Genomic DNA, 15,000 nt, shown 5'->3' with positions numbered 1-15,000 from the left:
TACAGGCAAGATTGAAGTGATCGCTCGTAGCTCCGTTGGGGAGGCACACGCCAGCTGTGAACTGAAGATCACACCTCGTCGTGACGATTACCGTGGAGTGCTGAAGAACTCTCCAAGACGTAAGTATACTCACGTACACGGACACGCACGAATACATCAGGCCATAGTACTCTTCTTACTAGCAAGTAGACACGACACAGAGCTGAGCTTTGTGGTTATATAAAAGCCATCACTTCATCGATACGAACGTATCGATTACCGCCAGCTTCTCTTGCCACTTTCTATTCACTCACTCCATTGACTTTCGCGCAACCCCAGAGTTACCAGCCACTAGATACTACTAGTACACTAACAGAGGGAACACGCTTCACTTACTTCACGCACCGGTTCCAACATGAGCCATTCAACAGGAGATTTTCAACGCGCCCACTTCAAGTGCACAACAGTATCAACATCAACTGAAACGTACCACTACAACCTCAAAAACCCACCTCCAACAATGCAACCAGCCACCAAAGGCACCACTTGAAAACAACGTATCACATCCCCCTCAAAATCCCGATCCTATATCCCACCTTGAAAAAAAGTTCCTAAGCAGCATAGAGCTCCGGTGTAGCCTACAGATCAGCAAGCACAGATTCCTGGAGTTCCTGCCGACTTACAGGAGAGAAGTCTACCAATTGCTGCAGTCAGTACCAGTGCCGAGAGGACCTTGTTTGCCAATGTGAAATCGAGAACTACAACCGGGCAACCATCATGCTTTTTTCTCCACTAGTCGATTTTAGGCTTCTTTTTAGGCTTACCGGTCTTTGAGGTGTACATAAGTTGTAGCCGAAGCAGCTAGATACCTTGCTGCTAAGCCATGTGTCTGATTGATAATGGTTTTGTGAGTCGTTAAATATTCCTCAAACGGTTCTAACCCATCTACTTGATGTCTACTTGGTTTTTGTTGCATTGTTATTTTTCTTATACGTAAGCCAGGTAAGATGGGATTAGGTTCGCTAGATAGGAAGAAGCGATACCTACTCTCTATTGTTGTTAACATAGCCGTTTATGGTAATAACCTTATTAACATTTGTTGACTCTATTCCAAAACTTCCTCCCTTACCAAAGCTTATCAGTCCATATATTGTCTTGGTGCTAAAGGCATGTGTGTGCTCGCACGCTAGCACGATCGCTAAGCTACCCTGTTACGCCTTCTTAGCAGCTTGCATTGCTACCATGGTGGTACCATGTTGATGGTGATGGAATAGTTTGTTACAGTAGATGAAACAACCAGTGCTCTCACTGGATGCTGCTTGGTTTCGGTGGCCTAATGACGATGATAGATGACTTCGGTTATGGATTTTCTTATGTACCCGCCACATGTCCGTTTGTTACTGAATTGTGTTCTCCAACCCATGTTCTCCAACCATCAATTATCTGATTAACAGCATGGTACGACTACGATCTAGTCGCCTATCAGAAGGGACGCAATGAGAACGAGCTGGAGGTGACGCTGCAGGAGGAAAAAGCGAAGAAGAAGCGCGTCACCAAGGTTACGCAGAAAGCGAAGGCCAAGAAAGATGGCGAGACGGAATGGCAGAAGACGGTAAAAAAGAAGAAGGGTGAAGAGTACTATAACAAGCTGGCTGAGCTGGAAACGGAACAGATCACGAAGGAGCAGAAGATGCGTGAGGAGAAGCACCAGTTCGCGATCCCAGGCGAGAAGGTTGTCAGCCAATCGATTGCCAAGGGCATGGCCAGTGCATACGAACAAACACTGTAAGTGAATCTTGCTTTGGCGATCCTTCTCTTCAATCTTTCATTCATCTCCATGTTGAACTGTTTTTCCTTTGTTCTATTCTCTTGACTGTGTAGGGAGGAAACAAAGATTTCTGAAAACGTTGAGCTTATCGAAGCGCCGAAAGTGAAGTTGATTCCCGAGCCTGCGGAAACATCGGTTCAGGGTAAGGAGGTACACGTTTCGCAGCAGAAACAAACCCAAAAGGAGGTGTATGATGACAAGGAGATCATTCGCAAGATCACCGCTACCGAGACGACCGAAATGGAGCACAAGGGTACCACGCAGGAACGTGTTGTGGAGGGTCCAGTGCAGCCGACTAAACCACCAGTGTTTACCAAAAAGATTCAACCGTGCCGCGTGTTTGAGAATGAGCAGGCGCGCTTCGAAGTCGAATTCGATGGTGAACCGATGCCCACAGTCAAGTGGTTCCGCGAGAACTTCCAGATCAACAACTCATCCGATTTCCAGATTCACACGTTCGGCACGAAATCGGTTCTGATCATCCGTCAGGTGTTCCTCGAGGACTCGGCTGTGTTTGCCGTGATTGCGGAAAACCGCGGCGGAACAGCCAAGTGTAGCGCTAATTTGGTGGTCGAACAGCGCCGCCAGCAAGGCCGCGGTGGCATTATTCCGCCCAGCTTCGTAAGCACGATCACGGACACCACGGTAACGGCTGGCCAGTTGGCTCGTTTTGACGCCAAGGTTACCGGAACCAAACCTCTCGACGTTTACTGGCTAAAGAATGGCCAAAAGATCGCTCCGAACATAAAGTACAAGATTCTCGAGGAGGACAACAACTATACACTGTTGATCATCGAGGCGTACGCCGAGGATGGTGCCAAGTACGAATGTGTTGCCATTAATAGTGCCGGTGAGGCCCGCTGCGATGCGGTTTGCAACGTGGACACTCCGGTTACGCCTATTATCGAGAAACCGGCCACACCGGGAACGGAACGTCCGCCAACTCTGGTCGAGCCGCTGAAAGATAAGACAGTTCCCGAGGGACAGTCGGTGGAGTTCCGTACGCGTGTCACTGGCAAGCCGAGCCCGACTGCCCAGTGGTTCAAGGGCGACAAACAGATCAAGCCGTCTAAGTACTTCCAGATGGCCAAAGATCGTGATACCTTCACGCTCATCGTTACTGAGGCGTTCCCGGAGGACGAGGGACAATATCTGTGCATCGTTTCGAATCCGGGCGGTGAGGTACACACCACTGCCACCTTGAAGGTGGTCGCTCCCGAAATGCAGGATGCGGTACCAAAGCTGAGCGAGATGAAGGATTGCATCGTTGACGAGGGATCACCAGCACAGTTCAAGACCACCATTGTTGGAAAATCATCAAAAATGACTGTTCAGTGGCTACGTGAGGGTCTTTTGATTCCGGAATCACCCGATTTTCAGGTAAGTCTTCCAATGGTTGATGGTTACCATTCGCGCCCCACAATCATACGTCCACGCATCGTTTATGACATCATCATTAGCTTTCTATTTTTGCGCCAAGGGGGCAGGGTTCTCCTTTGATCAACATCATGATAGTTGTTTGTCTTACTGCTGTAACATGCGTCCATGATCTCGCTGACTCATGGGGCTTGTTTACAAATCTATCTACCTGGAAAGGGCCATACTGTCGGCGACGCTTTCCTTGGCTCGATCTCTAATGATCGCGTCTTAATTAACGGCAGCGCTGATTGGCACCATGTTTTACATTTCATGCATCATAAATTAGATGTTTAACATCGTCTTGGACACCTGCCGAATCTGGTGTCAGCCAAGAACGGCGTGATTTCTTGTTGACGAACGATACGCTACCAGGCGCCTCCATTTCATTACCATGCGCCTCCATTTTATTCATGTGTTTACCTTAGTTTCCCTGACATTTAACAAAATAAGAAAGCTAATTACCCGTCTCATCCCACATGCAACACCTTATTTAACTTGAAATTCAATGCTAATACAAACGTTGTTTCTTTCCTTTTCTCTTCCCGTCTTCTCTCTCCTGCTTGCTACATTCTATGAACGCTCTTCCGTTTGCTTTCTCAGATGATCAACGAGGGCAACAATGCGGTGCTGCTGATCGGCACAACCTACGAGGAGGACTCCGGACTCTTCACCTGCCGAGTGACCACGTCCGCCGGTCAGGTCGAGACGTCAGCCAAACTGATAGTCAAAAGTAAGAATACTCAGTAGAATCAAACCAACTAGATCCTCAGCCACAGATCAGTAAATAATCAAGGATCTATACACTATCCCCAACAAGAATGCCTCGTAGTACGGGGTTTTGCGTTGTTAAGCTTTGCCAGCGAACCATTTTACATTAACTTGATAACGTTCGTGCAAATAGTTGTGCAATACGTACTACTTATTATGCAGCGTCTCACATACATTACGCTTTTTGCCGGTTACCGGTGGTTGAGCGAGTGTATTATGCTTTTGAAGAAGAGGATAAAACCAACAAAAAAAGTTGAGATTTTTTGCTAATGTATTAACACGGGTGTGTGTGTGCGTATGTGTGCGTTAGCGAAAGAGAGAGTGAGAGAGAGAGAGAGAGAGAGAGAGAGAGAAAGAGAGAGGAAAGTGAGCGAAATAGAAGCTGGATCAACGATTCGAGGACATTTTAAAGGCGCAAAAGTGATCATCGGCAGCAGCGGCAGCAGCACAACCTGTCTTATTGTTCCACCTTATGTCATTCATTTCTTCCCTCTAACTTCCGGTTTTACTTTTGTTCAACATTATGTTTTATGTTTCAATGATTTCTATCACCCCCTATTTATTTATTCGTACTCGGAAGAAGAGGTGCATAGATTTTTAACTAACGAACACGGTGTGGGAAACATGCTTTTGCAGTTTCAATAATCGATCATGAAATCATAGGTGGAATCAGATAAAGTAGCAGGCCAGTGTAAAAATAGGCATACGAGCGGTGTTCGGTCAAAGTGCATACAATCTCGACGGTTAGATCCAAAGATGATGCTTAAGTTTGTAAAACAATTATATCAGTAATGAGTAGAGCCCGCCGGTTGATTGATCCGGCATAGTATCGTGCGTCGCATATGTTGCTTCATTATTGCTTCAATTATTTTATACATCAATATAGCTTTTCAGTTTTTTAAACAAACCATTACATTATTATCCGCATCAAAGTGGAGAATCAATCCTGTTGAACCGATTTAAATGATAGCTTCAGCAATGTTAACACAAAGCCAATAAACATAGAAAGCATATGAAGCTAGACGTCGACAAACCGATAGAGCAAGGAAAACATCTCCAACAATCAGCGCAAGCAAGTGAACGAACCAAAATTGATTTTGCCCGTTGTCATTTGATCATTCGCAACGCCTTAGACGAGTCCATCATGCCAGACAGAAAATCGGCCCACATACACACATAATACTCGCACACTGTCACACACATTCATATACTGCTCGACGAATGAAACAATACGAACCAGGGGGTCCACCATCACCTCGCTTCGACCCCTGGCTGAATGTCTTCGCTATTTTTAGGAATGAAGATAGATCGAATGACATGCCCATGAGAGATAGATAGAGAAAGAGTGAGAGATGTAGAAAGAACCAAATTCGAAGAATGAGAATCGTTTGTGAAGGGAACGAGACACTTCATCCTGTCCCTTTTTTTTTTTACCATTTTCGTATAAACTCAAATCGAACTCGTCTCGTTCCCAGTGCGTGTCCCATAGTCTAGATCCCGGTGTACATGCCTTTTCCAACGCGTCCCTGTGCCACTGCACACACCGCATCCGAAAGTGTGCGATCGTGGCTATCCCTTAAGTGTACGATACCATCATGTACACCATCCGTTGTGAGATTGGCGTATGAAAATTTGTTGGATTTAAATTAGGATCAAGTCGAGCATAACTCGCTTGATGTGAAAATGCTTGTTGTTACGAATCTTTTGCTAACACACCCCACATGATACACCCCTTGGCCGATCGAATGTACGCAAATCAGCGGTCCCATCAATCTTCATTCGCTCACTGTGCACTGCGATTGGGCGAGCATCGGTGTCCTGACGACGCAAAAATTCACCGCAAATCCTTCCTGTCAGCAGCTCAGTGTGAATGGTCAGAAATTAATTGCTAGCGTCCATCATAGTCTCTTTGTGGGTTGGGGCCAGTCTTTTGCCTTGAATTCCCAGCGCTCTTCCGTGCGATTTGGCCTCAAAGTGCACTTTTGGCAGCGTTTCGTGTCACGCCGTACCACCGATTCGTGCTCCACATAACGTCTTGTTCTTTGAAATTGAACATCATGAGACCCCACTCCGGCTAGACGCTTGCTGACGTGCCGTGTGCAACGCCGGCGTGTACACCGGTTACGCCAGCTATGTAGGATGAAAATCGCATGAAAAGGTGAAAACCGTTTGGAATATTCCAAGCGTGAGTCAACCTGGCAAAATGTACCGGTGTGCCCGTGATGACGCCAGTGGTGCAAAGGTGGAGCAATCTATGTGATGATGGCTTCGGCTGCGGTACACCTTGTCCGTTGTCGACACTCGCACGTTTGAACGTGGCGTTCCGAAGTGCTGCACATGTGATCTGCACGACCGGTGTGCACACCGGGACCAAACGATTTTTCACACGGTGTTTCTAATTTTAGGTAACGCTCGCACGCTCAACCGTTTTCGGTTAGGGTTGTTCGTTTCGGTCAGACAATTTCTTGGCCGCGAGAATCCGTGTGCAAAGCGAACGATTTATATTTCCGGGAATCAAGACCGACCACTCGTTTTTCTTCTTAAAGGATGCGTCCGTTGCTGGAACGCCTAGTGATTCATGATAGGATTGTGACCTTCAGGCAATCCCAGTAGCTGCTTGCGCGACGATCAATTACCTTGTTTACTTGAGACCACTGATGGCTGATCAATTTTCGGGTGATGATTGAAGTTGAACATACATGTTGCTTTTGGCTTAATTCAAAGCTCGACACGATTTATTTAATCTTAAGAACAGTTTCCACTTTTCGATTGATTGATGGTAAACTGGAATGGTTGGGGATGCAAAAGTTAATACTGACGCCAGCTGATGGGTGAAGGATTTCTACAGGATCATCTACCGACCATTGGAAGAGACTTTGTCGAATTAGTATCAAGGAAGGAAAGTGATAAACTAGGCAAGTGTAGGGAACGTCAAACGAGAGGCGCGAGATTGAACATAAGAATCGAAGAAGGAAACACTTTATGTAATCAACATTGCTGTGGCGTCTGAAACTGCTTTGAGCTGAATAATTAGCAATAAAGATTTCTTTACTAAAATAGATTTTGTGAGCACCAGGCACGGCCAGAGACAGGGATCATTTGGACTTCTGTTGTTGAAGTACCGCAGAGGCAGAGAGAAAAGGAGGAATCGGCATAATCACCAGTGGAGGCCGCAGGAAGGATGCAATGTAATTGAGACCGGAAACGGTCATTGGATTTGGACATGAAGGAAAGCGGAATCGTTTGAAGGGCTGACGAAGCAGTCCAGCAGGAGGAAAAGATTTTTCTAGAACCTGCTCGATAAATCTGGCGTTGTGCTTGAAAGAATTCTAAAAACAAAAAGTACAGACAGCGTGCCTCGCCGTGACGCGGTATCTGATGAATCAGAGCAGTTAAGGTGCCCGCGTGGAAAAACATTCCCAAACCCGATGTCAACCCACGCGCTAAGCGTCCTATGACGCTACGATGCTATTGTTGTCCCGGTTGCTCACTTGGCTTACTTTTCGCGACACACTCGAAGGAACAGTCGCCCGGTCTACATAGTCTGTCTCGAGGATACGCACATTTTAACGATCCGCTAGGCGCTAGATGTACACCAGTATAGTGGAAGATTGTTCACTTTCTTAAAAGGGTACCTCGCGTTCAGTCGATTCAATACCGCCATTAGGTGTGTCCTGTTCAATGAAAAACGAAAATCTTGCGTTACTACTTATACTTTCTGAATTTAATCGAGAGATACTTAGGGGCAACATTGAGATTACGTCCGCTTCCCGGTCAATCAACCAGCTGTTCGTAGACGCGAAGATTACGGTGAGACGCTAAAAATACTTGCGTCATTTTGCACACCAAGAAATTGTTGCAACACATCTCAAACAATAACCAAATACTTGACATAGGCCATTGGCCTGTCCTTTCTGTTTTTGCCTTTCACGAATGACCCCGAATTTACGGCGAATGTCAAAGTGGCGTACTTGAAGGCGCCTCGCGTCATATTAATTAATGCTGGGAGGTGGTGCGAAGCTATAAATTCGACGCTGCTGCAATTGTTGCCCCTAACGAGTGTCAACAAAATACTTATCTCACTGTGCTCCTGCTGTTGCTGCTGCTGCTGCTGCTGCTGCTGCTGCTGCTGCTGCTGCTGCTAACGATGCTATTTACCAACTCTATTTTGCTGCATTTTGCTGCCGTTCGCTTCTCTTGCCTATGCTTCCAACATCAATAATGCGATGCCACCCGTTCTAACTCGTTCATAGCCGCGTACGTCGTGCAGGCGAACAGATTTTGACATGTAATTTCGTCATAATAATATTATTTATCAGAGTTAAAATAAGTAAAATGATCCCTTAAAGATCTGTTGTTGATCAAACTGAAGTATTTTTTACAACGTTCTTTCGTTGTCTAGCGTGTTATGTTATAACTATTAAGGCTTATTTATTAACATATCGATTTTTTCACTAAGTACTTTAAATCGACAACTCGTTTGGCGTTTACTGTTTAACTTCTTCTTGCCTTTTGTGACACTGTTAACGCGTCCTTAAATTAGTTATATGCGTATGTTTTTATATGTGTTTTGTAAGTAAACAATTGAAGTGAAGTTTTGTTGAGCAATAATACATAGACTGTGTATCACCAACCTCATGCTGGCTTTAACACTCAATTGATCTTTCCCGAACATTCGCCTGCCTCTTACCCGCCCTAATTGCTTTTCAGAATCATTGTGGACACATTGTGTTTAAGGTAACTAGTCGATAACCGATGGATTTTAACAAACCACAAGCACAGATCACTATCATTTCAGTAATAATGTTGACAAACATATCATTACTCTATAACTATTCACTACACACACATACAAACAACCAACACTCGAACACACTATCACTAATTCACCGAATTGAGCACACTTCCGCACAAATTTAGGTGAGTCAACAGATTGCCAAGCACGGCCAATGCTGTCACGACACGTCACGATGTTTAGAAAAAAAGTAACTTCTTCCACAATTTAGGAGCATAGGAATGACCGGAGCCGTCGTAGTTTTCCTCTTCCCGCGATGCTAGTTGATCGATCGATGCTGGGTGGCCGATCTGGTGCGCCGAGGGTAGAGTAGCCAGAGCAGCATCCAACCAGCTTCACAATAGCTCACCGACTAAAAGGCGGTCGCCAAAAAGAGAACACTGACCTGTGGCCCAAACCTTCCCAATGACGCCATCCCGTTCTGCGCAAACCTCTCCCTGCGCATCCCAGTACGCTCTTGCTCTCCACCCAAAAACTGCGAGCAACAGCATTTTCGAGAGAACATTATGCTCCGGGAGAGATATTTTAAGAAATGCCGAAAATAATTAATAAGGGGACTAAACTTCGTGCGGAAGGAGGTCGTTTGTTGGCGTTGACTGTGGCACTGAGAGGGGTCTTAGCTAGGGTCTAAAATTAACCACGCACACGCTTTCATTAGAACGGTTCTACGGGCTTAGGCTCATGGCTTCATGAACCGGTTCTCCTGGCGGGAAAGGGGTTGAAATGAACGTATGGTGTGCGCTGTCAGTCAAGAGGAAGACTGTCCGAGATTTTTTTTTCTTCTTTTCCGCGCGCGCTTCAGTCGTCGCGTACGCACATGATCACTTTCGACTGCGTGACTTTCCACGGTGACCGTGGATAGGGGAAGTTTGAGGCGCAGTCTAAGTTACGCGATTTATGACCCCATTTTACTTACCCACCACGAAGGGTGCACTCGGACACTTTCCGAGTAACGATACTGGGTGGCTGGCAAGCTGGGGAAAACCCATCAAGCGTGACCACGGCTACACACAAGCTGATAATGCACGAGCGCTAAACGCTTTTTGTTTCACATCTGATTCTCGGGTTTCCAAAACGAGGAAGAAGCAAATAATAACAGAACTTATTTTTGTGATGCAATATGAGCATGTCGACGTGTGGTACTGCAACACAATTCCCCTGTGCCCGTCCGCCAAAAAGTGGAAGATTGGTTTCCGTGATCAGTATCATGGCCTAGCAAGTGATAAATGTCTTACAAAATTTACAAGATTAGCGCTAATGGAGGCTCTCGAGAAGTTCGTCTGACGGCAGATAATTTATGTGGCTCTTGACTAGCTACAATCTTTCATCTGAGCGTTCGGTGAAGTGATAATGTTTTGCCAGGCTGATGAATGGTTCATTGACAAAATCAACACTGTATGGGTCGCCTAATTTTTAACAGACATTTTCTCATAAGGTTTATGAGAAAATAGGGACACACACATAAAGCCAACGGGATCAACAAGACCAGCGTGAACTCTCTTTGAAGACAGTTTGTCTTTCAACCATCCGCAACTATTTGTCCGCGTGAATGACATGTATGTTAGTTATACTTCCAACGCGAGTGATGGCTAGCGTACCGATTTTGTACCGATGACAATGAGCTATTTCTACCAAAGAAGCATATGACTCAGATAGCTGTTGTTTACGCTTTATGTTAAAGGTAGCACTAGCAAATGATCTGCTTACTTTGCAAGGATAAACGAAATGCCGTGACTAATAGGGATGCGTGATCCATTCAACCGGGGGCATCCAATTTAAAGCGTTGGCTGCTAGCTTATATAGAACGCTTGATGAGCTAATCAAGAAGTTTTCAGCTCCAAAAATAAACTCATCCGTTTCACCTTTTCGGCACTTCCACTAAATGCCTGATTCGTCAGCATCAGGACCAACAACGGAGGCGGGAGTGGTAGAGTGGAGAAACGTAACGCCTGCGTTTCACACCTTTTGCTTCGATCTACGATTCACCAACATCGCATCGCCAACAGCAACACACTTTACCGCCAGATGTTTACGCTTAAAATTCCTTTTCTAAATTACCGTGATGGGTGGTGTGTGGCTTCATAAATTTTGAATAACGCTCCTCCCCCGGCATCGGATGAATCTTGGAGAATCTCATGTGGAAAAGGGAATGGAATCCAGAGAAAACCTAACACTGCGCTTGGCTTCGCTCATGAGCAATAAAAAATTTAAAATTTTATTTACAACATTTGTACAACACTAAAGTGTTCCTATAACTGTTCATTCCTCCGCAGGGCGCCGCAAACAACTGCGGCAGGTGTTTACTGCTGATGGTACCCAGATACAAGATCAGCAGACCGTCACTCAGCAGATGCAAGAGCAATCATCTACAGTGACCTCGTCGGTAAGCGTGCATGGTCAGGGTGATGTTTCGTATGATAGCAGTACCAGCCAGAGTGAAGTGGATACGGAATATGTGCCCCAAGGTGATGACAATCTACCCTGGAGGCGATCACGTAGCTCGTCTCGAAGGCCCTCGGTTGCTCCCTGGAGACGACCCTCTCAAGACCAGCGTACCTCTCGCGATCGTTCGCTTTCGATTGACCGACGGGAAGAGGTAAAACCGTGGACGGCCGAGGTGGTCAAGCTGAAGAAGACTACCAAGGAACGCAAAACGATCGAGAAAGAGAAGATCGAGAGCGTTCAGCTGAAGCCAACGCAAATTCAAAAACCACAATTAAAACGCGAACAGCTCGAGAAGGTCGATTTGAAGGCAGTGAAACGAGAGCAGCAAGAAATCAGCGAGCAACATATGGAAGAGATGGTCGAGGCCATCATTAGCGAAAAAGCGACCACCGATCAAATCGATTACAACGTGCAGAAGCTGCGTCATGATGAGGACATTTCCATACTGGAAATTACGCGGCATGTAGATGAGCTGATTCGGAAGGACTCACTGAAAGAGCAGGGAGTCACATGGCGCCGTGGTGCGAAGGGAGGTAAGCAGGAATTTGTGGAAACAGATGATAGTGCGCGGTTGAAATTGGAGCACGAAGAAAGCACACTGGAGCTGGAGAAGCACCAGGTAACGTTAGATCAAACGGCTGGAGTAGGATGGCGACGTGGTAAAAGGCCGGAAAAGCCTGAACTACAACCGTTTACTCAGGTGGAAGATACGACCATAAGCAACATCGATCGTTCAGAAGAGCGGGAAGAGAAACATGAGGAATCACGAGCTGTTCCCTGGCGAAGGGGTCCGAAACCGGAAGCTCAGTCTGGTCAGTTCACTGAAAGGGAAGATACTTCCAAGCTGTTGCTAGATCAAAGCGAACAGATCGAGACGAAACCAATCGAACAGCCAGTAGCGTGGCAAAGTGGTGCACCGAAGGAGCAGAAAGCTACCGAACAGGTCCCCGAGGAAGAGGTACCCGATACTCAGCTCCCTCCATGGATGCGGGGACGTAAACCAGGACCGAAGCGTGAACTACCGAAACCTCCGGAGCCTGAGAAAATCCCACAAGTGTCCCTTAAACCAACACCACGTCAGAAAAAGGAGATCGCAAAGGAAACGATAGAGGAAGTTTCGTTGAAACCAGTACCGAAGCGGCTCGTTGTGCAGGAACAAGTTCCTGAACAGCCCGAGTTAGTCGAAGAGCAGCGAACGAAACCGGAAAAGCTTGTAGAACTAACACCTAACGAAGAACTGGAGCAGTTGGAGAAGGTTGATGTAGAACCGCGAGAAACGACTCAAGAGCGAGAGAAACTGGTGACTGAAAGGGTAGAAGTAGTTGCACCACCCATAGAGGCAACCACTCCAGAGCAACCCTCGTGGAGGCGCACGAAAAAGCCAAAACCAGAAGCACCACTGGCAGAGGAAAAGCAATGGCCAACGGGAAAACGTTGGCCACTGCCGGAAGAAACGAAGGAGGAGGTAAAATTGAAACCAATTCCACAACCGACCGAGGTCCCTAAACCCGAGCCAGTTGAAGAGCTCAGTAACAGGAATGTTTCGGGCATTCAGCCCGTACCCGAGCACGAAGAAGAGGTGTCACCGGTGCAAGAGGAGCAGGACAAAGAGGCAACCTTACCTCCATGGAGACGAGGAAAGAAGCCTGTGATGAAAAGGGAAATACCTGCACCGGCGGAACCGGAGCGAGTGGAGCAAATTAGCCTCAAACCAACGCCTCGACAAAAGAGGGAATTGGTCAAGGAGTCCGTCGAAGAAGTAACCCTGAAACCAGTGCCCAAGAAACCAATTACCGAAGATGTTCCAACAGTTGTAGCCGACGAAGCGGAAGAAAAGACGGTTAAAATCATCAAGAAAAAGAAAGAAAAACCCATCCCCAGCGAGCCGGAACCTCTGGAACCGCCCGAACTCACTCCCGCTGAGGTCCCTGCGGTAGAAAAGATTGAACTGGAACCATTAGCTGTAGAGAAAGTTCCCAAAGAACCAGGGACAGTTCCCGAAAAACCGGCCTGGCGTCGACAGGCGCGACCTAAAGAGAAGGAAACCATCTCTGAAGAGAAAGAGTGGCCTAAAGGTAAGAGACGTCCCTTGCCAGATGAACCAAAGGAGGAGGTTGTTCTCAAGCCAATTCCGAAACCCTCAAAAGAAGATAAGCCCGAACCGGAGCAGGACACTCGTATTCAAACGAAGCCTCTACCCCTATTGGGTGATCGGGAACCAATTCCCGATGATGTTCCGCTCGTTTCGAATGTGCCTACAGCGGAGCCACTTCCTGTGGAGGAAGACTCTGGCCTTCCTCCCTGGCGTCGTGGTAAGAAGCCCATTCAGAAGAAAGAGCTTCCCAAACTGCCCGAACTGGAAGCGATGGAAAAGGTCGAACTGAAGCCAACTCGTCGAGAGAAAAAGGATATTCCAAAAGAATCAATCGAGGAGGTTTTGTTAAAACCGGTTGCTAAGAAGATACTCGCTCAGGAAGAGGTTACTATAGCAACGGAACCAGAACCTGATATAGGTTCGGCAGCGATAAAAAAAATAAAGAAACACAAACCTAAGCAATCTGGTGTAACTTTGGAGAAACATGAATTTGAGCCAGTAGAAGAGCAGGAAATAGAGCACGGACCCAGTGAGCCAGAGGAGATTGGTGAAACTCTTCCCGAGGCATCGAGAGAGGAACCCGAAAAGGATCGCTGGGTACGAAGCAAAAAACCCAAGCCTGATCAACCGGAGGCGGAAACCAAACAATGGCCAACCGGAAAACGAAGGCCTTTGCCGGAAGAACCAAAGGAAGAGGTTATTCTAAAACCTATTCCAATGCCTTTGGAGCAACCAACACAAAAGACGCCCGAGAATCCTTCATTGGAGCCTTTTAATCCAACGGAAAAGGAATCACTCTCGACGGAGCCAACAGCGCTGGAGGATGATGAATCTCATCTACCACCATGGCGCCGAGGACGCAAGGATAAACCGAAACGAGAAATTCTAAAGCCAGAAACGGAACTCATGGAAACGGTGACACTGAAGCCAACACCGAAACGTGGCAAAGAACTGCCACAGGGAACGCTGGAGGAGGTTTCATTGAAGCCGGTTCCAAAGCAAACACAAGAGGAAGTGCTTCCAGAGGCTGAAGTTCAGTTGGCCACCGTAAAGGAAATCACTCAGAAAAAGACGAAGAAGCCGGTGCGCAAAGAAGAGATAGCGCCACCAGAAAAGCAAAGCTATCCCGAGTTACCGGAAGCTGATGATGTTCTGTTGGAGCTGGTTGAACCAACACCGATCGAGACCGTAAAACCTCTGAAGGAAACTCCAGAACAACCATCTTGGAGGAGAACTCCTAAGCCGAAGCCGGTAGAGAAAGAACAGGAGGAAAAACAATGGCCTACGGGTAAACGGCGTCCTCCTGTAGAGGAGCCGAAGGAAGAAGTTGTGTTGAAACCGATTCCGAGACCGGAGAAGGAGTTGAAGCCCAAACCGGAACAGGAGGCATCGATAAAACCAAAACTAATAGAACCACAACCGGAACCGGAGCCTCAAACAACACCGTGGCGCCGTACAAAGCCAGAGAAGCCTGTAATAGAGCCAGAAGAGCCGAAAGAGTGGCCCAAAGGCACCCGAAGGCCATTGGAGGAGGCTCCCAAAGAGGAGGTCATACTGAAACCGATACCGAAGCCGGTCAAGGACGAAGTTTCGAAACCAGCGGAGGAACTGGAAATAAAACAGCCAATACCAAATCCCCCAGAACATGAACAACCGAAAGCTGTTCCATGG

The 15,000-nt window shown here is 46.9% G+C and overlaps 1 protein-coding gene across 2 annotated transcripts in view; it reads left to right on the top strand.

The window, feature by feature from the left end:
• LOC125953705 (titin-like) overlaps window positions 1-15,000 on the top strand; it is a 39,537-nt gene that overhangs the window by 17,512 nt on the left and 7,025 nt on the right. The window contains exons 9-12 of one of the 2 annotated variants that reach the window (XM_049683425.1): window positions 1-119; window positions 1,434-1,764; window positions 1,861-3,187; window positions 3,827-4,901. The exon at window positions 1-119 is cut by the window's left edge and continues 68 nt beyond it. In XM_049683425.1, the coding sequence (XP_049539382.1) occupies window positions 1-119; window positions 1,434-1,764; window positions 1,861-3,187; window positions 3,827-3,973 (1,924 nt within the window). In that variant the 3' untranslated portion in view covers window positions 3,974-4,901. Of the gene's footprint in view, window positions 120-1,433; window positions 1,765-1,860; window positions 3,188-3,826; window positions 4,902-15,000 lie in introns of those variants that run through there. The other variant, XM_049683426.1, reaches the window with a different exon arrangement.

Source organism: Anopheles darlingi, chromosome 3, assembly GCF_943734745.1.
Source record: "Anopheles darlingi chromosome 3, idAnoDarlMG_H_01, whole genome shotgun sequence".
Classification (NCBI taxonomy): Eukaryota; Metazoa; Arthropoda; class Insecta; order Diptera; family Culicidae; genus Anopheles; species Anopheles darlingi.
This window is presented reverse-complemented; position numbering and strand designations above follow the sequence as displayed.